Source organism: Schistocerca cancellata, chromosome 1, assembly GCF_023864275.1.
Source record: "Schistocerca cancellata isolate TAMUIC-IGC-003103 chromosome 1, iqSchCanc2.1, whole genome shotgun sequence".
Classification (NCBI taxonomy): domain Eukaryota; kingdom Metazoa; phylum Arthropoda; class Insecta; order Orthoptera; family Acrididae; genus Schistocerca; species Schistocerca cancellata.
Genome location: NC_064626.1, coordinates 887052191 through 887077073, shown reverse-complemented (window position 1 = coordinate 887077073; position 24883 = coordinate 887052191). Strand labels below are relative to the sequence as shown.

At 38.3% G+C, this 24883-nt stretch overlaps 1 protein-coding gene across 1 annotated transcript in view; it reads right to left on the bottom strand.

Annotated features, from left to right (window-relative positions):
* Window positions 1–24883, bottom strand: part of LOC126190675 (protein germ cell-less) — a 107806-nt gene that overhangs the window by 21340 nt on the left and 61583 nt on the right. Inside the window, exon 6 of the mRNA XM_049931132.1 lies at window positions 1553–1728. Coding sequence (XP_049787089.1) covers window positions 1553–1728 — 176 coding nt within the window. The remainder of the gene's footprint in view (window positions 1–1552; window positions 1729–24883) is intronic.

The window sequence follows — 24883 nt, the reverse complement described above, 5'->3', positions numbered from 1 at the left end:
CATCAGTATTATTCTAAATTCTCATTTCAGAATGCAACTAATGATGGCTGCTTTCATGTAGTAAAATACATTTGTTGGCGAATCAAAATTTCTTGTCAAATGTTTATTATTCATTTACTGTGACAATATAATATGTTACAAAATTGTGTATACTATTATCTTCTTTTCTTCATAAATATTCAAATGCACAGATACTGTGCTTCATTGAGGAATTACATTTTGTTACTCATTCTGCTGTTAAATTTGGCATTCAATTTATGGTTTTTCCTTAAGTTTCTAAATGTTATTGACACAGTCATAATTCAAAATACAGGCCAGCTGAAAATATCTCACAAGGTCCTTCTATACTAAACTGTTGGATTTGATCAATACATAACTTGCAACCCCAAACTTCTGCTATTTTCCAGACTTCTACAGTCTGTTAAGAAAAGTGATCTGTAAGACAATTTTAAAATTTTGGAACATTTTTGACATTTCAGTGATAACAATGTGAAATACAGTGTGTATCACACATAACTTTTCCAAGGAATGGTCACCACACGTTATAGAAATAAAGCCACAAGACATGGAGTTCTGTGTATCAGATGTCTCCTCCAGATGATATGGCAAGTGTTAGAAGACAAGGGATGAGGGTATAATATAAGAACAGGGTCAAGGAATGAAAATCTATAAATAGGAGTCAAGGATACATGACTTACAATGTGGCAAAATATTTCAGCAATAAAAAAGGGGACAAGAAGAATAGAGAAATCCATAAAACTTATTAAAGGAACTTACAAGAACAAAAAAGTAACTGTAACAAGGTACAAAACTACTGTGGTTCCACTGACCATAACTGTGCAACCTGACGTCCTTACATTCACAGTTCCTGACGACTTACAATATCCCCAATTCCTGTTATGGACATCATTAATACAATACACTTACTGAAAATACCAGTAACAATTACTTCTAAATTCCTTCTACATTAAAGCTTGTGAACTCATTACATTAAAGCTTGTGACTCATTACATCAAATTAACAAATGCAACGCAACTGTACTATTGCCAGCAAGCTACAAATATTATAGAATTACATCAAATTTTCATACCTTACATTTTTGTGTGCAGTTGGGACTGATTTCAAAATGCAACTATATCTATGAAATCACAGAACAATAATGAAAAGCTAATATCTTCTTCATAACCACCTTTAGCACATTTTACCTTTTTGGTGGACCAACAAAAAATTTACAACAAAATAAGGCAAAGTTACAACTTTGTCCGGCAATCATCTGAAATGCAAAACCTATGTCAGTATGGATGGAGATGCTTTCACTCTGGACACATGTGGATAGGTGTTGAATATTTTACTGTTGCGTTACCTAAGTAAGATCTCATTTCCTACAAGTCTGATGAAAAGTTTGACTTCTGTGGTAATTTTCACCAAATCTTGAGTTAAAAATAAAATAAAATTTCCTATTCTATTTGTAACTTATAAGATGGCTAAAGCAAAATATACAACCACAACTAACCCTTTGTATGAAAGCATTAAAAATATAAGAATTTCTCACCTTTTCTTATATTTTGAAAATAATGGCAAGGCTGAGATACTCCTTCTGGCACATTTGGATCAGGTGGAATGTTCAACCGCAGGTACAACCACTTCCTCAGGAAGAGATACAGAGAAAGTTCTGATGATATCACAAAAAGATCTACACTTCTTACGAGTTTTGTCATCAGTTCTTCACTGAAACAAGGAAAAAACAAACTTTTAACAGCAATTGTAAAAGTTAAAAATCATCAACCAGTCAATGACAAAGAAGGTAAGTACAACCAAGAAAACAACAGCTGTATCTTTCCAGCAGATGAAGCTGAGTTTGCTTTTGGATTCTTCTTTTCAAAATTGCTCAGAAATTCATTCTTGCAATTTTTTCTCAATGTGATTCAAGGCATACGATCAGAAGAATAAGTGCATGAGGGATGACTTCCCAAACAGTTAACTATTTGTGGATATTTTGGTTGGCAGCATCAGCAGAGTGCGTTATCTTGTAGTGGCAACATGGGATGCAGTTTTGTCAGTTACTTTTTTTACACTGTGACTGAAAGGTATCTCAGTTGTTGGCAACTAATACCAGCTATGATGCACACACCCCTATGGAGAAGTATGTACAGCACAACACACTTTTTAAGCCATCAGATGAAAAATAAGATGTTGACACGGTCCTTTGTTCAAGTACATATCTTAGGACTCTGCCATTAATTTCCTCTTAAGAATTTAACATAAACACATTATAATTTGTCATCAGTAATATTATTGTATGGAATGCTCAATGAGAGAATTGATGACATTCAAGAAAGTATGCAGAAATATACATGTGTTTAGTATTTTTTGATTTGAATTAGAGCATGCAGTACTCCTAAACCTGACTTCTGAACCTTGTCTTTTTGAATGCAAATGTCATGTGATTGTTAAATGGTTCCAGTTCATCACATACATTAGTTATCAAAGCTTCCTGAATGCTAAAAATCATTAATGCCAGAACAATCTTTCTTGAAACAAGGAAATCCTTTTCTGACGGGTTTTGCCCGAAAGCACTTGCCTCACACACAATACAGATGATTCGAGCTGGCACCACTTCCTTCACCTCTCTGTTACACCCATAGTGAACAATATGATACAAATTCTATGCTTTTTTCCACTGGCAACTCTATTTTACAACATTTACACAAAGTTCATAAGTTTCAAGCATGCAAAACCCAACATATAACTGCTTGATAAATATTAGAACTTCAAACAAGAAAATGACAACTGATAAATACAGTCATAGTGCTGTGCCATGTCCACTGGTTGGATGGCACTTGACATGAGGCAACAGGTGGTGTGTGGCTCGTTGCCTGCAACTGGTGACCATGGCAGGGTGAGAAAATACTCAAACATGTACTGTTCTGTCCTTGACACAGCCAGTAGCTGTTTTGTGGAACTGATTCAGAAGTTTTTGCTATTACTGGTGGGTTAGAAAGTGAAATGAATTATCTCTGAGGTTCCATCAGACATGGAACCTTTGCACACACCTGAAATGCAGTTTTAAAACACTGGAGAGTTTGTGGTCTTGAACTCATGACTCAGTGTTGACATTCCCTGATGTTGACCACTGATCAAAAGTCCACACTCTAACAGCTCAAGTACAAGGCAATGCTTCCACCAGACATTTCCGCATTCTACAATGTTGCCAAGTCATACATATAGCCAGACTTAGAATTCTGGAGGGTGGCCAGTTTTACTGGAAACCTGTGACATTCGCCTGCTTTATTATCTCGTTGATTGTCCTTGGTGCCGACGTACTGGATTGCTATAATGGCTGAAAAAGGGGAAAAGGGAGGGGGGGGGGGGAGGTGGAAGTATAACAATGACAACTTTAAATGATGTAGCCGACAGTTGCACAGATGCGTTTCACAGTTATTTACTTTCACTGTTCACAAACGCCCCACCAATAATATGGTTCAACTTTCGATAAGACTCATTAACAGGTTGCAGGCAAACATCAACATACTGCTACAATAGTTTACTGCTGAACATCTATGAGCAGTAAAAACCTAAACATGCATTTCACAGTCTTTCAAATAAATTGAACAGACACTGTCATTGCTTTAACACACAGCCGATTGGTGTAACACTTATTTCACAGTTAAGTTGATGCATTGTAGACTTAGGGAAAGCTTTTGACAATGCTGACTGGAATACTCTCTTTCAAATTCTGAAGGTGGCAGGGGTAAAATACAGGGAGCGAAAGGCTATTTACAATTTGTACAGAAACCAGATGGCAGTTATAAGAGTCGAGGGACACGAAAGGGAAGCAGTGGTTGGGAAGGGAGTGAGACAGGGTTGTAGCCTCTCCCCGATGTTGTTCAATCTGTATATTGAGCAAGCAGTAAAGGAAACAAAAGAAAAATTTGGAGTAGGTATTAAAATCCATGGAGAAGAAATAAAAACTTTGAGGTTCGCCGATGACATTGTAATTCTGTATGAGACACCAAAGGACTTGGAAGAGCAGTTGAACGGAATGGACAGTGTCTTGAAAGGAGGATATAAGATGAACATCAACAAAAGTCGGGGATTGCTGAGGGAGTTAGATTAGGAAATGAGACACTTAAAGTAGTAAAGGAGTTTTGCTATTTGGGGAGCAAAATAACTGATGATGGTCGAAGTAGAGAGGATATAAAATGTAGACTGGCAATGGCAAGAAAAGCATTTCTGAAGAAGAGAAATCTGTTAACATCGAGTATAGATTTAAGTGTCAGGAAGTCATTTCTGAAAGTATATGTATGGAGTGTAGCCATGTATGGAAGTGAAACATGGACGATAACTAGTTTGGACAAGAAGAGAATATAAGCTTTCGAAATGTGGTGCTACAGAAGAATGCTGAAGATTAGATGGGTAGATCGCATAACTAATGAGGAGGTAATGAATAGGATTGGGGAGAAGAGGAGTTTGTGGCACAACTTGACTAGAAGAAGGGATCGGTTGGTAGGACATGGTCTAAGTCATCAAGGGATCACCAATTTAGTATTGGAGGGCAGTGTGGAGGGTAAAAATCGTAGAGGGAGACCAAGGGATGAATACACTAAGCAGATTCAGAGGGACGTAGGCTGCAGTACGTACTGGGAGATGAAGAAGCTTGTGCAGGATAGAGTAGCATGGAGAGCTGCATCAAACCAACCTCAGGACTGAAGACCACAACAACAACAACAACAACAACAACAAGTTGATGCATTGTTGTTGATCTAACCAATACAGGTTCCATGTCTGAAACTCGGTCATGAACTGATTGTCGGGACCAAAAATCAGGCCCTTAATATTATCACAATAATAGGCACTGAAACTACACATTGTTTTATGTTTCATTTACAGAAATCACAATTAAAACTTAACTCACTGAATTAACTGAATACTACGAAAAATTGCGTCTTTTTAACAGTTTCTTCTACTACAAAGGTTAGGCCGAATTATTTGTATAAATGATGAAATTAATAGATATAATTAAACAAATAATACTTTTGACAAAACTGGTAATTACTTTAGAATTAATTAGAGGGTGGCTTCGCTAACATGTTTTCGTGTAGAGTCAGATAGTTTGAGAATACTATTAGTTGTTATAATTAATACAGAATTTGTATTTGTTTATAAGTCGCCAATAGAATTTAAGTTATGAAACAATTACTGATTTCACCCTATAACAAAAGTATCAACTAGGAATAGTCAAAATAAATTAGAAAATCAATTACCTAGATAAAACTAAGCACAAAATTAGATCTAATGTTATATTCTTTAAAACTGAGGGCCAACCTTTCTCTTCTATGAGAATGCACATCATACTCACGTATGTTAATGGTAATTAGTTAAAATTAATTTTAAGGAGGCAGATGGCAAAACAAGAGGGGATGTAAAAATATTCCAGCTTGTTTTGTCACTTTCTGTGAAGGTTTTCAGTTCCAAGGATACTGCAAAAATGTTGCTGGAAAGAAAGAACAAACGTGTTCAAATAGTTAAGTGTTATCGTGAAGAAGCACAACACTGCTGGACAACAATCCTCACCATTTGTTTTGAACAAGGCTTGTTGTCTGAATGGCCTGACAGTAGACACTGTCTTTTTTTTTTTTTTTGTGGGAGGGTAGGGGGATATCACAAATGGGTACTTTCCATTGAATGGCACTTTGTTTCTGTACTTTTATGCAAAACTCACTTCGCATCACATCACCAGTAACAATGTGGTTCAAATCCCCTCACCATCCTTGTTGTATTGAATAACACAATACAGTGCAGCTTCCATTCAAAATTTTTTGTGTTCATCTGTTAAAAGTTGAGGAGCCCAATCCAGCCCAAACTTTTCTATAGACTAAATCATTGCTAACAATTTGAAAAAGAACTGATCATGAAATTCAGTAAAGCACAAACTCACTCCATCAACAGTGAAACATTTAACTTGTTGAATAACTTCCTCAACATTTGATTTGAGTTTGTCAGTCACAACTGAAGATCAACCTGATTGATCTGCATCATGAATATTCACTCCTCCACCATTAAACATGATGCGCCTTATTTAAACTTAAGCTTCTTTCATCACATTTTCATAAACTTAAGTTATCTGTCTGTAAGTATTTTTGCATTCAGAAACCATATTACACTACACTTGGTGGGGTGGTTAATTGTCACACATTTTACAGTTGCATAAATAAACAGTAGACAGTGGTTCCCACTCGCTGTTAGCATCATATTGGTGCCAACGATTAGGAGGGTCTGTGACAAGATGGCAGCTGTGGGGGAAGAACTGCGAGGCTCATAAGATCAAAACATTCATTATTTTTGGTATACTGTCACGTTTGTTATATCTCTAGTCTTCATCTGATAGCTAAAGCTGATTTTCCTTGCTATGCATAGCTAAAATGCTTATTTTTTACTATAATCTCCTTTATTATAATCTACTGATACTACTCTTCCATCTGGAGAGCTGTATTTTCCTTTCATAAAATGACTTTCAGTGTTTATAACAGTCTATATTTTATTGACAATTCCAGCTTTATACAGTTCCTTTTCTATAATCAATGTACTGAGGTACTGTTCCAAATAAAAGTGTTTAAAAATACAATTCCTTAATATAAAATAATACCTGAATAAATTATTGTTGATTTGTCCCTCATCCAATATAGCTGTGTGTCTCTGTCTTTTACTTAATCCTGTAGTACAACTAGTTTCTTTGATCATTTCTTATTTAAAATCTCAGGTAAAACAACACCTGGTTCCAGAACAACTGTTTATGTCAACTTCTGTTCATGTCTGCAACCACCCAGAAAATGTACAGTTGATGCAAAGAACATGGCGATGGCTAAAATTTGAATAGCTCGTAACATTATAAAAGAGTCAAGCACGTTACAGACTACACAGAACTGTTCATAAAAGTAATGAATGCTTGTAACTGTGGGTGTAATTAAGGGAGTCATTCCTCATAAAAATACTGTACTGCACTGTCTAAAACTGCACAAAAAAATCTGCTCTGTGTCAGTCCGATGATTTCACGCAACAAAATAGTATTTGAAAACATGAGGTGAAGTGAAGGAGGAACAAAACTAAGAAATACCTGAATATCGAGGGACTTAGTACAGCGACTTCATAGTTTGGTGGCACAGTCAACAAGCTGATAAGCAACTGCATGACAGCAATATTCAGACTGAATCCTACTTCCAACAGTAATTTTTTTGTTTTGTTGCATTAATTTGTTCAATACCTACGTTATTCTCAGTCAGTCCAACCAGTAACAAAGCATTTTCTCACTACCGTCTCAGATTTGGATGAAGCTCTACATTTTTGTTCTTCCTAGGGAGAGATCAAATTTTAGCATCTTATCCCTCTCCACTTCCATTTTATGGCACTTGCTAATATTTGTAAAATAAAAAAATGATAATTTATCTCTGATCTAAACAATGTGAAATATAGAAGTTACACTGATCGATATTATTTTATTTTATTTGATTTACGCAGGAAGACAAAAACAACAGAGTTCTTAACACAGTGTTGCCCACACTGAAACTGAGTTATTGTGCGGTTTCATTTTCTGTTATTCTAGTAAAGCCAACAATATCTTTGAGGAATAGAAGGAACCATTTATTCATTACTTATTACGACATAATTTCTTCAGGCTTTAACAACCAAAATATTCTGTATCTTTGGCCCCCCCCCGAGGCTTTCCATTGGGAGACTAAATGTTGTGTGGTTTCATCCTCCTCAACACACATCTACACTTAGGGCCTTCTTCCTTTGTACCCATAGTGTGTAGTTGTTTCTTAAAGTTCCTGTGGCCAGTCATGAGTCCTACCATCAGTGGAAGTTACACAGGGTGTTCCAAAACTACTCATTCGAATTAATACATACGGTAGAGAACATCAAAACAACTATACAGGGTGAGTCAAAAAGGACTTTACAACTTTGGAAAGATATCAAAATTTATTGAGATAACTTACAAAATCAGCAGATGTGTCATTTTGTAGCAAGTAACCTCACATTTCACATAAAAATATCGAGTGTCATTTTAGTTCAATGTGACTACCATTTGTGATGTGGCGAACATTCTACTGGTAATAAATTTCTTCCCACGAATATTGCAGCAAATCAGGCGTAACTAGTGCAACAGCAGCATAGATTTGATTTTTCAGTTTGGTTAAATTATTTGGGTGGGAAGGAACATACACAGAGTCTTTAATGAAACCCCAGAGAAGGAAATCTACTGGTGTCAAATTGAGGGTGCAAGGTGGCTATGCGACTAGTCCTTCATGGCCAATCCACTGACTTGGGAAGCAATTATCAAGGAAACTTCAAACTTCCATGTGGAAATGAGGTGGTGCACCATATTACTGTTAGTAAAAGAGGAGGAGGAGGAGATTTAGTGTTTAACGTCCCGTCGACAACGAGGTCATTAGAGACGGAGCGCAAGCTCGGGTGAGGAAAGGATGGGGAAGGAAATCGGCCGTGCCCTTTCACAGGAACCATCCCGGCATTTGCCTGAAGCGATTTAGGAAAATCACGGAAAACCTAAATCAGGATGGCCGGAGACGGGATTGAACCGTCGTCCTTCCGAATGCGAGTCCAGTGTGCTAACCACTGCGCCACCTCGCTCGGTGTTAGTAAACCATCCCACCACTGTCATCTCCATCGATCTCTGGGATTAAACTGTTTTCAAGTATATGCAGATACATAATACCAGTGACAGTTTTCTCCATGAAGGGGAAAGAGCCATGCACTTTCAGTTTGCTACAAGCACAAAACACTTTAACTTTGGGCCTGTCATGAAGATGTTCCAGCATCGCATGAGGATTTTTGCTGCCCTTATATTCTGCAGTTGTGGGTGTTCACGATGCTACTGATAAGAAACGTTGATTTGTCACTGAAGATTATTATGTTCAGGAACTGTCTCATTGTCCTCTAACAATGCAACATTTGCACACACAATTTCCAAAGAGCAACCGTATCTGCTTCACTAATGTACTGTGCTATAGTAAATTGCTTTCAAGTGTAAACAACTATGCAGCACTCACCAAATGGTCTTTTGTGAAATGTCAGTTTCACAAGACACACGTTGCATTGATTTTTGTGAACTGTGGGCAAAGCTCACCCTGACCTGTTTGCCAATCATCACTATGTGGCGACCTGGTCATTTATTCCTGTTGCAGTGAACATCCCATTTCAACAAAATTCTTGTGGCAAGAGTAAATTGTAGGCCTGCTTGGAGATTCTCTAGTGTATTCAGTGCGAAATTTATGCCGAACAGTTGTTGCAGAGTTTGTTTCATGAAACCAAGAGACATAGCGAGCACGCTCTGTACCAACGAATGTAGTCATTTTAACTGTGCTCTACTTGAGGTAGTTTCTACAAAATGAACATTTACTGATTCTGTAAGTTATCTCAATAAATTTCTACATCATTCCAAAGTTGTAAAATCGTTTTTGACTTGTCCCGTATTTAGTTATGGTATGTGTGGGTCCTTATGGCAATTTCTGATGCTAGCGATGATTTACCCAGAAGACTGTTTACTGTGCTAATTACAGCAGTGACATTCACAGTAAGTGCTTGAATGCATGGCCACTGACATTTATGCATGCAGTGCATCATCAGACCATTGACTGTCAATTCATAGATTCCTGGTATGTCTGCAATGGTACCAGTAGTGATTGCAATTGTAGTGATGAGGTATTCTCCTGTTTCCACAACTGTTTCATACACCAGCAGCTTCATATGCCCCCAGAGAAAGAAACCCTGACACATGAGGTTAGGTGACTTGGGTGGCCAAGCCACAGGCCACCTCGGCCAATCCATCTATTCCCAAAGGTGGCTCTCAGATGATTCCTTACAGCAAAACGAAAACAGGCTGGCGCCCCATAATGCTGGAAGTACATCCCTTGTCTAACATTCAAAGGTACATCCTTCATCAGTTCTGGCAAAATGTATTCCACGAAGATGCGATATTTCCATCTGTTGAGGCAGAATGGAACAATATATGGTCCAATCAAGTTATCACCAAGAATGCCAGCCCACACATTAACACCGAATTGCTGTTAATGAGCACGAGGTAATGTACCTTATCAACCCAAATGTGCCCAAACAAGCGAACTATGGATGTCGAAGCACAAATAAACAGAGCCTCAATGGTGTACAAGACCTCAGCCAGAAATAAATGGTGCAGGGCAGCCTGTTGTAAAAACAATGTGCGAACTCCGTGCACTTGGAAAAATCTTTAGGTGCTAGTGACGCCATGTGGACAGAAAGGACGAAGCTGCCGGTCATGTAACACATTCCACGCAATGAATGTTGACACTCATCATACAGCTGAGTCATGCATAGGCACAACAAAAAGACTTGTCATAAAATAAAACTTTAGGCCTGTAAGGCCTTTATAAAAAGAAACACGGGCGCGCGCGCGCACGCACACACATGTGTTGTGTTGTGTTTGCGTGAGTGTGTGTGTGTGTGGGGGGGGGGGGAGGGGGGGGGAGGGGGGGGGAGGGGGGGGGGAGGTTGTGTAGTCTATTTTTGATGAAGGCCTTACGGGTCAAAAGCTTTATTTGTGACAAGTCTTTTTGTTGTGCCTATCTGCAACTCTCCACCTCCGCAATATGGTGAGTGGCAACTTTCCTTTTCATAATATTGTTACATTCCATCCTGGATTTTCCGCTGTTTGACATTCCACACAAGGCTACATCTAGCACCAAGGATGTGCGCAATACATCATTTACTTGTAGATGGAATGTCTCCAACATGTCACAGAACCTTTAAGTAAAACCATCAAAAGAAGAAATAAATTTATACCTACATTTCTGAATTTTATTTTATGAAAAAACATGGTTCACTATTACATCGAACATCACATAAAGGAAAAAGAGATAATCCGTAATACGTTTTTCCAAATAAATCCTAAAGGAATGGGCAATCACTTGAAAAAATCAAATTAATGGGTTTTTTGTTTATTATTTTTTACAAATGATATTTTATAATTTTTTCATTGAGAATCTAAAAAAGAAAACATTTAAATTTCATGGGCCCTGAATAATATGCTTTTGATATAACTGAAATTTTAATTTATTAAAACTCCTAACACAAACAGTCTACACAGTCAGTTTTTCAGCAAATAACTGTGAAGAAAGACCACTCAGCACCAATATTCAAATCCCTTTGATGAACTAAACTCCATCCAAACAGGCATTGGAAAGCCCAATGGTACCAACCGGCCACTGTGTCAGACATGTGGTCGCACACCGCTCTCCTGGGTGTATGTCAGTTTATGACACCAGAGCTGGTACTTCTCAATAAAGTAGCTCTTCAGTTTGCCTCACAAAGGCTGAGTGCACTCCGCTTGCCAACAGCACTTGGCAGACCAGATCGTCACCCATCCAAGTGCTAGCCCAACCTGACAGTACTTAACTTCATTGATCTGACAGGAACCGGTGTTACCACTGTGGCAAGGCCATTGGCACTTTGAGGAAGACATAGGTTTATAAAATCAAATTTATTTTTTATTGACCTGCAAAGCCATCACTAGGATAGTGGATTGTTTTTAGCACTTCAATGTCTTTCTTTGATGAATTCAGTCACAGTTTCTTGAGTTTTGCGGACAATACAGACATCAAGTTCCATGTTATCTGATATAGCATAAAGACACTAACCTTTCATCTTTATAATTTTTTATAGTAGCTATAACAGGATGTATAGTGCAAGAGTCATAGGATGTTTAGTGAAAAATCCAGACATCCAAAAGTATCAATGGGTGTCATCCTAGATAGTAAACAGAGTAATTTTCACTAATGTTCATTGATACTGTGGCAGCATTTACTTCAGGTGATTCTTTAATTGTAATATTTTGATTGAAACTGGGCAATGTAAGAAAACTGAGCAAGTTTTACAAATTCAGATGAAATATCCTCAACAAAATCAACAATGTTTGCAGTACATGTGACCATTTGTGTGGTGCCCCCTCCCTTTCTCCGAGGGAACAAGGCAGTGTTTCTTTCGATGCACATTTGTAACAGTACTATACCATACATGTAGAGATCAGGTTTTCATATTCTACAATTTTTGTGGGATGTTTATAGCATTTTTCAAAGGGCATTGTGTTCATTAGTAAAATTATGGTCTGGTGAATGGTGCAGAGTGAGAGGGTACCATTATTACCTTCTAAAACACATAATTTGGGGTAAAGAGAACTCAATGTAGAAAAAGCCTACAGCAATTGCTAGATTTTTGCATTAAAAATTTGAATAAATTTAGAGTATACTGCCCAATATCAATCATTTTCTTTTACACTGCCTTTTCTCTGTACTTCCAACATCTTTTATTGCTGGTAAATCTCTAGACTGTTCATCACTTTGCTAAAAATTATAACTAAATCAGTTACTTCAGATTTTGGTTTTGGTCCTCTTTTCATGCACGATTCCACTGAGAAACCCTTTCACTGAAAATGATTTTGTGCTTGCCATATCTTAGAAACTATTTTGAATTTTTTCCCAAGACCAGTTCTACAATGCTGCGATAGTCAGCAACTGAACATTGTACCTCGGCGTAAACTGTTCCTTATCTTACCAACCAGCAAGTCCATATCCCATCAAGATTTGTAGCTTGTAAATATTACCATATGTGATCCTTTGAAATACTCATTGAATATAATAGAAAAGAGCATGGTATTATTGTACAATTTATGCATCCTTCAAGAGCTTTGCCATCACTCCATTGGCCCAAACCAAATGATATTTTTCCAGTCCTCATTACTCATGTTCTTCATAACATAAAACATCAACTGAAAAAGCTTGCCACTTTTCAGAGGAGTGTTTGCATTCTATTAAAAAAAAAAAGTTACTGTTGTAAATCATGTCTGCTGTATGTAGTAGTCATGTTTAAAAATGGATAATCAACTTTTTTTTTCCTTCTGCAAGTTTAGTCACTTAAAATTTCAGTTACGTCAAAAGCATTTTATCCAGAACCTTTGAAATTTCAGTGGTTTATTTTAGGATGTCAAGAAATAAAATAATAATAATAATAATGTCTGTAAAAAAAACCTGATTAATTTTATTTTCTTAATTAATAATTCATGCCTTGATGATTACTTTGCAAAAATACTTAATATTTGACATTATGGTGGACCTTGTTTTTACAAAATAAAAATACAAAAATTTAAGTACACATTTCTCCTGTCTTTATGGTTTTACTTAAAAGTATGAGATAATTACTTTTACAATCCTTATACTAAAAGCCAACTTAAGCCCCAGGCAACGCAAGCCACCACCCTTGGCACCACAACGAGTATTTAACTATTCAATTCCACACAGATTGTAAGATAAACAAAAAATTGTTAATTTATTTTCAAAATGTTAATAACTATCTTGCGTCATTACAATGATAAATACAACAAAACTTCCAAATGCCAAAGTGTCATAAAATGAAAGTGAGAGACAAAATGTTAAAATGTGGCACTGTTACTTAACTGCACAGGGAAATCAAATAAGCAAAGTTTCATCCAAACTTGAGATGGTCGGTGACATGGCCTGGCTGGCTTGACCTCTACAGAAACGTGAAATTAACACAATGAATAGTTCATGGTTTCATGGTTCTTAATAACAATTTTTTGATCCTCAAAAGGGCGCAACATATAGTTTCTTCACTACTTAATGCCCAGACCAAAGGCCCTCCCTCCACTTCAGTGACTTTCTGCACTCTGCAAGGGAACCATTCTACAAGGTGAAAAATAAATATTTCATTTTTTGCCACCTCCTCCCAGGCAGCAAGAACCACATTACAAAGGTCATTATAGCTTCTTGGCACAGGGTCATGCCAGTTTTCTCATATGGTACATTTCTTCTTTGCCCGAATTTTTTCAATGGGGCTGAAGTCTGGTGCAGTAGGTGACCAGTTGAGAAATCACAATTTTTTTTCTTCCTAAAAACATTAAAACTGTGTGCTGCACCCATATTCAAACCCGGAGCCTCTGCCTTTCACAAGCTAGTGCACTACCAACTGAGCTATCCTAACATGATTGGTGACAGACCCTTACAGCAAACTTCCCAGGTTTGGGTCCTGGTCCGGTAAACAGTTTTAATCTGCCAGGAAGTTTCAAACTGGTTCACACTACATTGCAGAGTGAAAATGCATTCTGGGAACAATGTACCAGGCTGTCAATAAGCCTGGAGCATTTTTCCATGAAACGTAACAGCTTATTCTTCATATGATTCTAAGAATTACTTTAACAACAAAAATAATCAAATACTGATAATATAATGTAAATGTATATGTATCAGGGAGGTTTCAGACCATGGAGAAGCTGTGCAGAGCAGATAATTAGTTTAAAATTGATTATGGCATACTACAAGAAACGGAACAAACCTCTGGCAATAACATTTGTAGATTTTAGGAAGGCATATGACTGTCTCCACAGACCTTCAGTATTAAAAATTTTAAGAAATCTAGGACTCCATCCAAAACTAATTAAAATAATACAAGTCACTCTAACCAACACCAAATCAAAAGTAAAGTTTAGAGGAGAAATTTCGGAACCATTCCTCATAAAAACAGGCTTAAGACAAGGTGACTGCCTATCACCATTACTTTTCAACTGTGTACTGGAATACATAATGAGAGAATGGTACAAGGACAATCCAAAGAGGATAAGAATTGGAAGTGCAAAAGATGATATTAGCTTAAACTGCTTGGGATTTGCTGATGATCTTGCTCTCCTAGCCAACACCGTTCAAGAAGCCAGGCAACAAGTGAAATCACTACAAGAAATAGCAGAGAAAGTAGGCCTTAGAATATCATTTGAAAAAACGGAGATTATGCTAACTGATCCACCACTTGCAAAAAAAATTACAATAGGAGAACAGGAAATCAAAATTGTTGATAAATTTAAGTATTTAGGCGAAATAATAACATACAATCTAAATGAGAAGCCATCATGGCAAAATAGAATAAAAAAACTGAACTATGCAAATTACATTACCAAAACTACATACAACAAAAAAAGCCTATCTATAGATGCAAAATTAAAACACTATAAAACAGTTACACAACCATAAATAACGTATGCAGCTGAAACTATCTTCAAAACAACTAATACAGCAGAAATTGACAGAATAGTACAAATATAAAGAAGAATAATTAGGAGATGTATAAATAAACAGTATAAAATAAATGGACATTGGAGAATAGCATCAAATGAAACAGTATATAAGAAAATAGAACCAGTCATGAGCACAATCAGGAAGAAACGCATCTCATTCTTTGGACATCTGATGAGAACTCCAGAAAACAGAATTAGTAAAAAAATAATACAAAAATTGTGGAATAGCAAGAGCGACATTAAATGGATCACAGAAATTAAGGAAGATATAAAAGAACTTCAAATTACAGTAGATGACCTAAAAAACCAGAATACTGCAAGACCCGCAAACCAGACTACAAATGAAAATCAATAAAAGGAGTACAGGAAGAGTTGTCTCAGATGAAGAAAGAAAGAAAATATCTGAAAGAATGAAGAAATATTGGGCAGGCAGAAGAGCAAAACACCTTTCATATAAGAATAGCCTCTAATAATTATATTACCTAAATATATTAAGTTATTGTCGAACCAAATTGTATCCATTTGTAACAACTTGTTTAGAACTTTGTATTTTTTACTACAGTGGTCCAATGAAGGCCATAAAATAAATAATAATAATAATAATAATAATAATAATAATAAATGTATATGTTACAGTCAAAACCCATTTTTAGTTAGAACATGTTCTTGCTAGTTAAAACTAGTTTTTACTGAGACACTTGGTCAAAACACTTTAACTGACTTTCGCTTTTGACCAGCAGTAAATTCTAGTTGTAACTAAGGCTATCAGTATCAACTAGTAAGAACACATTCTAACTAAACTAGACAGTACTAGTTTTCACTAAATTTATTTAGGGGCAAATATTAAAATTAAGAGCAACTATGTGTTGATTGAAATAAAAAACAGCATTTTTGTATTGTGTAATTCAATATTTATTGGAATACTGATCATACATCCAAACACATTCCAGATAGTGAAAATAAGAAGGCGCCGACGCGAAAATGACGAGTGCTGCAAACTGGATTACAATGGGAAAAACGTAAGAAGAGAAATGCGTATGTATTGTAAAGAGTGGGATGTTGAATTGTATGCAATACCATGCTTTGAGCTATACCATACAAAGAGTCATTTCTAATAAATATTCTTCAAGAAACTGTGTTCCTCATTATATAAAAATTAATAATAATTAATTTTTAATTCTGCAACAGTTTTACTACTGTGAAAACCTTTGAAATGTTAGGTATTCAGTTGTTAGATAATCACTTGCCCCCACAACAATCGCACATATGCGTGTCAAATACGCGCCGCTACAATAAGCGCTAGAGGCGCGGAAAGAATTACGAGGGGCATTGGAAGAGTTCGAGCAGAAATAAAAACTACTTACGTGTGTGGGGGAAACCTTTTTTATTTTTCAACATAGTCTCCTCTTAGACTTATACACTTTGTCCAACACTGTTCTAATTTGTTGATCCCTTCTGAATAATAGGAATTGTCCAAATCTGCAAAATAGCTATTAGTTGCTGCAATCACCTACTCATTTGAATAAAATCTTTGTGGTGGGGTGGGGGGTGGGGGGAAATGTGAAATGAGTTGGAATACTACTTCCATTAATTTTGTGACCCCAACTGCTGAGGTGTGTGATGGTGCATTGTCGTGATGGAAAAGGACTTTTTTGCGGTCCTATCACCAGCGTTTTTCTTGCAGCTCAGTTTTCAAACAGTTCAATAATGATAAATAATATGCACCTGTAATAGTTTTACCCTTTTCCAGATAGCTGATGAGGATTATCCCTTGTGCATCCCAAAAGACAGTCGCCATAACCTTTCCAGCAGTAGGAATGGTCTTCGCCTTTTTTGGTGCAGATTCTCCCTTGGTGACCAATTTGTTTAGAATATTGTTTGGTCTCAAGAGTATAGTAGTGTATCCGTGTTCCATCCACAGTGACAGAACAAAGCTTAAAGCCCTGCAGATTCTTCCTGAACAGCTGCAAACCATCCTTGCAACATTTCACACGATTCCGTTTTTGGTCAAGCACGAGCAATCGCGGAACCCATCTTGCGGATAGCTTTCTCATGTACAAATGTTTATGCAAAATATTATGTACCCGTTCATTCGAGATGCCCACAGCACTAGCAATCTCACGCACCTTAAATCTTCTGTCATCCATCACCATATCACGGATTTTATCAATAATTTCTGGAGTGTTAACCTCCACAGGGCGTCCAGAACGTTCAGCATCACTTTTACCCATATGACCTCTCCGAAAATTTTGAAACCACTTATAAACTGTTCTAATCGAAGATGCAGAGTCACCGTAATGTTTTTCAAACTTCTCTTTAGTCTCCTGAGGCATTTTGTCTTTCATAAAGTAAGGAGATGGGACCTGGATAAACTGAAAGAACCAGAGGTTGTAGAGAGTTTCAGGGAGAGCATTAGGGAACAATTGACAGGAATGGGGGAAAGAAATACAGTAGAAGAAGAATGGGTAGCTCTGAGGGATGAAGTGGTGAAGGCAGCAGAGGACCAAGTAGGTAAAAAGATGCGGGCTAATAGAAATCCTTGGGTAACAGAAGAAATATTGAATTTAATTGATGAAAGGAGAAAATATAAAAATGCAGTAAATGAAGCAGGCAAAAAGGAATATAAACGTCTCAAAAATGAAATCGACAGGAAGTGCAAAATGGCTAAGCAGGGATGGCTAGAGGACAAATGTAAGGATGTAGAGGCTTGTCTCACTAGGGGTAAGATAGATACTGCCTACAGGAAAATTAAAGAGACCTTTGGAGAAAAGAGAACCACTTGTATGAATATCAAGAGCTCAGATGGCAACCCAGTTCTAAGCAAAGAAGGGAAAGCAGAAAGGTGGAAGGAGTATATAGAGGGTCTATACAAGGGCGATGTACTTGAGGGCAATATTATGGAAATGGAAGAGGATGTAGATGAAGATGAAATGGGAGATAAGATACTGCGTGAAGAGTTTGACAGAGCACTGAAAGACCTGAGTCAAAACAAGGCCCCGGGAGTAGACAACATTCCATTAGAACTACTGATGGCCTCAGGAGAGCCAGTCATGACAAAACTCTACCATCTGGTGAGCACGATGTATGAGACAGGCGAAATACCCTCAGACTTTAAGAAGAATATAATAATTCCAATCCCAAAGAAAGCAGGTGTTGACAGATGTGAAAGTTACCGAACTATCAGTTTAATAAGTCACAGCTGCAAAATACTAACGCGAATTCTTTACAGACGAATGGAAAAACTGGTAGAAGCCGACCTCGGGGAAGATCAGTTTGGATTCCGTAGAAATGTTGGAACACGTGAGGCAATACTGACCTTACGACTTATCTTGGAAGAAAGATTAAGAAAAGGCAAACCTACGTTTCTAGCATTTGTAGACTTAGAGAAAGCTTTTGACAATGTTGACTGGAATACTCTCTTTCAAATTCTGAAGGTGGCAGGGGTAAAATACAGGAAGCGAAAGGCTATTTACTATTTGTACAGAAACCAGATGGCAGTTATAAGAGTCGAGGGGCATGAAAGGGAAGCAGTGGTTGGGAAAGGAGTGAGACAGGGTTGTAGCCTCTCCCCGATGTTATTCAATCTGTATATTGAGCAAGCAGTAAAGGAAACAAAAGAAAAATTCGGAGTAGGTATTAAAATTCATGGAGAAGAAGTAAAAACCTTGAGGTTCGCCGATGACATTGTAATTCTGTCAGAGACATCAAAAGACTTGGAAGAGCAGTTGAACGGAATGGACAGTGTCTTGAAAGGAGGATATAAGATGAACATCAACAAAAGCAAAACGAGGATAATGGAATGTAGTCAAATTAAGTCGGGTGATGCTGAGGGAATTAGATTAGGAAATGAGACACTTAAAGTAGTAAAGGAGTTTTGCTATTTGGGGAGTAAAATAACCGATGATGGTCGAAGTAGAGAGGATATAAAATGTAGACTGGCAATGGCAAGGAAAGCGTTTCTCAAGAAGAGAAATTTGTTAACATCGAATATAGATTTAGGTGTCAGGAAATCGTTTTTGAAAGTATTTGTATGAAGTGTAGCCATGTATGGAAGTGAGACATGGACGATAACTAGTTTGGACAAGAAGAGAATAGAAGCTTTCGAAATGTGGTGCTACAGAAGAATGCTGAAGATAAGGTGGGTAGATCACGTAACTAATGAGAAGGTATTGAATAGGATTGGGGAGAAGAGAAGTTTGTGGCACAACTTGACTAGAAGAAGGGATCGGTTGGTAGGACATGTTCTGAGGCATCGAGGGATCACAAATTTAGCATTGGAGGGCAGCGTGGAGGGTAAAAATCATAGAGGGAGACCAAGAGATCAATACACTAAGCAGATTCAGAAGGATGTAGGTTGCAGTAGGTACTGTGAGATGAAGCAGCTTGCACAGGATAGAGTAGCATGGAGAGCTGCATCAAACCAGTCTCAGGACTGAAGACCACAACAACAACAACAAAGTAATGTTTAATCACCACTCAAATCTCTTTTTCGTCCTTTTTTTGACAATCACTCGACTTCTTTGATTCACACGAATGACAAACACACAGAAATAGACCAATATGGCTGAAACTTGGTGTGAGTTCTTTCCAAAGATGCTACAAAATAAACATGACCTCGATAAGCGCCGCTGGTGCCATCTCTCAAACTTTGCATGGGCTTTTCAAACGCCCCTCGTACACACGCGGGAAGAGTTCTAGGCGCCAAAATCCCCCGCCTGAGCAGCGCTGCAGCGGTTGACAATAGCCCGCCACTGGGCACTTTTCGTCACAACAAACAACATGGTAGAGGCATTAAGCATGTGCAGATCAGCTTGTACGTATTTATTATGGCAGGTCTAAATCAAGGAAGGCGATGGAAGGAAGAATTTGTGAGAAGGATGTTACAGATTGAAGAGCACGACAAACGAGAAAACCACTACAATGTTATGACAAAATAATCTTATGGTAAATTAGTGGACGAAATTGAAGAAGCACAATCAGCTGAGAAAAAGATACAATAGCAGTACAAAAAGTTAAATAGATTCAATGTTATTAATATTTGTGGGACCAGGAAGATAGTGACAAGAAAAGAGCCTGTGAAGTACTACTTGTGTGTCAAAGAAATTTTCGACATTATTGAAGCAGCTCATCAGGCCAACGGTCAAGGAGGTCGAGACGGATTAAAGGTTGAAACTTCAAGAAAATATGCAAACATAACAGTGAGACAATAAACATTTATCTGTCTATATGTGAAACTTGTAAGGGCAAAAGGAGCATTAAGAAAAGGGAGCATGTTTCGAAACCTATACTTCATTTAGAAACGAACAGTCATTGCCAAGTTGATCTGATCGACATGTAAACTCAAGAAGATCGTGGATTTAAGTATATAATGGTGTTTCAGGACCACTTGACAAAATTTGTTTTGTTACGTGAACTGCAAAGCAAGAGGGCAGAGCAATTGGCACATCATTTAGCATATATATTTTTGACATTTGGTGCTCCTTGTATTTTACACTCTGACAACGGCAGAGAATTTGTTAATTCTGTCATAAATGAGCTGGCTGTTTTTTGGCCTGAGTGTAAACTGGTTCACGGAAAACCGAGGCACAGCCAAAGCCAAGGCTCTGTTGAATGCACCAATCAAGACGCTGAAAAAATATTGGCTTCATGGATGCAAGACAACATTACCACCAACTGGTCAAACGGTCTTCGCTTTGTACAGTTTATGAAAAATTGGGCATATCATTCTGGTATCAAGCAAACACCTTACAAAGCTATGTTTGGCACAGAACTATGAGTAGGGCTTATGACTTCGAGTTTGCCTCTAGATGTTATTAAGGAGACACAAGATGACAATGATCTTAAAGAGGCTTTAAATAAAATTAATGTGGTAGACACAGTAAATGAGAACTGGAACTATTGCACGACTCAGAGGAGATAGCGGTTAAGACTAGTAGCAATGAACAGATTACAGCTGCAGCCAGACAAGAAGATGCAGAAGCTTTGCCCAATACAAGTATACAGTTTCCAACAACAGTAGCAGTCAATCAAGAGGATCCAGAAGCTGTAGCTAGTAAGAGTGTAGAGCCTCAAATAACTCCAGCTTGTCATGAGGATCCAGAAGCTGAAGCTATTGCGAAACGACAATCTCAAATACGAACAGCTAAACAAAACACTCATGAAAACCTGACGAAACAGGCCAAAAGAATGAAGATGGCTTCAGATTCAATACAAGCCACTGTAGAAATCAGTGACAATATAATTATACAGACTCCTGTTATTGACAGAGCAAAAGCAGATCTCCCCAATATTATTGGGATACTTGACAAATTGTATTGCAGCTATGTGTTTCTGAATTGATTTCAATAATTAAGGGCAAATTTCAGACATATTCATTACTTCATTGATTTAATGCTCTGAAAACGTTGCTAACTATTCAAGTAATTAATTAATATTTTAAGTCTTAATACTTACACTGCAATATACACTCCTGGAAATGGAAAAAAGAACACATTGTCACCGGTGTGTCAGACCCACCATACTTGCTCCGGACACTGCGAGAGGGCTGTACAAGTAATGATCACACGCACAGCACAGTGGACACACCAGGAACCGCGGTGTTGGCCGTCGAATGGCGCTAGCTGCGCAGCATTTGTGCACCGCCCCCGTCAGTGTCAGCCAGTTTGCCGTGGCATACGGAGCTCCATCGCAGTCTTTAACACTGGTAGCATGCCGCGACAGCGTGGATGTGAACCGTATGTGCAGTTGACGGACTTTGACCGAGGGCGTATAGTGGGCATGCGGGAGGCCGTGTGGACGTACCGCCGAATTGCTCAACACGTGGGGCGTGAGGTCTCCACAGTACATCGATGTTGTCGCCAGTGGTCGACGGAAGGTGCACGTGCCCGTCGACCTGGGACCGGACCGCAGTGACGCACGGATGCACGCCAAGACTGTAGGATCCTACGCAGTGCCGTAGGGGACCGCACCGCCACTTCCCAGCAAATTAGGGACACTGTTGCTCCTGGGGTATCGGCGAGGACCATTCGCAACCATCTCCATGAAGCTGGGCTACGGTCCCGCACACCATTAGGCCGTCTTCCGCTCACGCCCCAACATCGTGCAGCCCGCCTCCAGTGGTGTCGCGACAGGCGTGAATGGAGGGACGAATGGAGACGTGCCGTCTTCAGTGATGAGAGTCGCTTCTGCCTTGGTGCCAATGATGGTCGTATGCGTGTTTGGCGCCGTGCAGGTGAGCGCCACAATCAGGACTGCATACGACCGAGGCACACAGGGCCAACACCCAGCATCATGGTGTGGGGAGCGATCTCCTACACTGGCCGTACACCACTGGTGATCGTCGAGGGGACACTGAATAGTGCACGGTACATCCAAACCGTCATCGAACCCATCGTTCTACCATTCCTAGACCGGCAAGGGAACTTGCTGTTCCAACAGGACAATGCACATCCGCATGTATCCCGTGCCACCCAACGTGCTCTAGAAGGTGTAAGTCAACTACCCTGGCCAGCAAGATCTCCGGATCTGTCCCCCATTGAGCATGTTTGGGACTGGATGAAGCGTCGTCTCACGCGGTCTGCACGTCCAGCACGAACGCTGGTCCAACTGAGGCGCCAGGTGGAAATGGCATGGCAAGCCGTTCCACAGGACTACATCCAGCATCTCTACGATTGTCTCTATGGGAGAATAGCAGCCTGCATTGCTGCGAAAGGTGGATATACACTGTACTAGTGCCGACATTGTGCATGCTCTGTTGCCTCTGTCTATGTGCCTGTGGTTCTGTCAGTGTGATCATGTGATGTATCTGACCCCAGGAATGTGTCAATAAAGTTTCCCCTTCCTGGGACAATGAATTCATGGTGTTCTTATTTCAATTTCCAGGAGTGTATTTTATAATATGTATTAAGTACCTAATCACCTTTCAAACAAGCTAATTAATAGTTCTCATCCAGATCCGAATTCGGTGTGTCCAAAGAGAACTTCATGCTGCTGGACGATGTGTCAGAGACAAAGGTATCATTAAGAACTGCTGCCAAGATGGCAGCCTTAGGATCAGGATAAGGATTTGTTCGCTGTGTGTGTAAGAAGGCATGTACTTCAAAAAGGTGCTTTTGTAGGAAAAAAGGAAACCTTTGTAACTCAAAATGTCATGACAGTTTGCCTTGCAATAACAAATAATCAAAATTTAATTGATAAATATTTTTGGTACATTTCTCTTTTATTATGACTGTAGCAACTTTTGTCAAATGTATGAGTAATTAATACACTTTTTACTGTATGATTATTTTGTTTCTGCTTTCGTAACTAATACTGTTAATATGACTCTGTAATGTTCCTCAAAATGTTTTTTCAGTGTATGGTTATTTTTGTATTGCTGTAGTTAATATTAATGACTTAGATGTAGTGTTACTCTTAATTTAAATATTTGCCCCTAAATAAATTTAGTGAAAACTAGTTTTGTCTAGTTTAGTTAGAACATGTTCCTACTAGTTGAAACTGATAGCCTTAGTTACAACTACAATTTACTGCTGGTCAAAAGCAAAAGTCAGTTAAAACTAGTTTTAACTGGGCAAAATGCGTTTTGATGAAGTGGCTCAGTAAAAACTAGTTTTAACTAGTAAGTACGTGTTCTAACTAAAAACAGGTTTTGACTGTAACATATAGATATCTATCCATTTACAAGAATTACTTTAGCTTATCTTTCACCTGACACTAAAGCCAATTCAGGTTGCTTAATTATCTGTTATACAGGGTGGGTCAAATGAAAGCGGCCCAGATGAGTGGATATGATTTGGTGTGAATGTATGCTTATAACCATGCCCCATGACTTGCACACCATGTGTACACCTGCCACGTGATCCACACCAGTAATGAGTGTAGCGAGGGCCATGTCATTGTGAGAGGAGAAGTGCAGAGGTCAGTCTGGTGACAACCCTAGCTGACTACCCAGGTCAGTCAGTATGCAGTTATTTCATGTGGGGAACCCTCAAATCTAAAATGTATCACAACAGTCCTCACAGTCTCCAAGAACTGTAGCAGAACATTTTGGATGGGATTGCATCAGATCCAACAGTCCAGCTTCAATCCCCCTTCAGCAACTTGCTGACCAGGGCCCAAAAGTGTCAGAAGATGAATGGAGGTCACTTTCAACAGCTGCTATAGTAAGGTTAGTACTGTATTCCCTTTCCTCTGCTGTGTTTCTTTGTACCAAGGAATTCTGTTGTCTGGGCCACTATTATTTGCCCCACCCTCTATCAGTAGGTAGGATCCATGTAGGTAATTTTACCTTCTGAACACTGAAATGTAATTTTGAATACAGTCACGTCAAGGTATTCGTCAATATTACATCCATTCACGGCTAGGAAAATGTTTAACAATTTGTTTTGTTACAATTAGAACCATTCAGTTACGAACAATCAAATAATGAAAGAGACACCAAAAATACTGTTTTTATAATGTCTGAAACCTGTAACAGCTCTGATTAACATACCATCAGCTTGTTATGCAGTTGGTAATCATAACAACACTTAATCACTTAGTTATTACTGAAACTCATAAAACAAAATTTTACTGACCATGTAAACAAAGTGACCACTTGGATTACTGTAATATGTATTGAAATTCTATTCACATCAAAAAGTAATGTACTGTATAAGAAACCAGAAACATGTTAGGAAGATTTGAGATGGAGAAGCTCCTATGTAACAAAAATATAGTCAGCATTGCTTATTTAAAGCATTTCCACAATATTTCCTC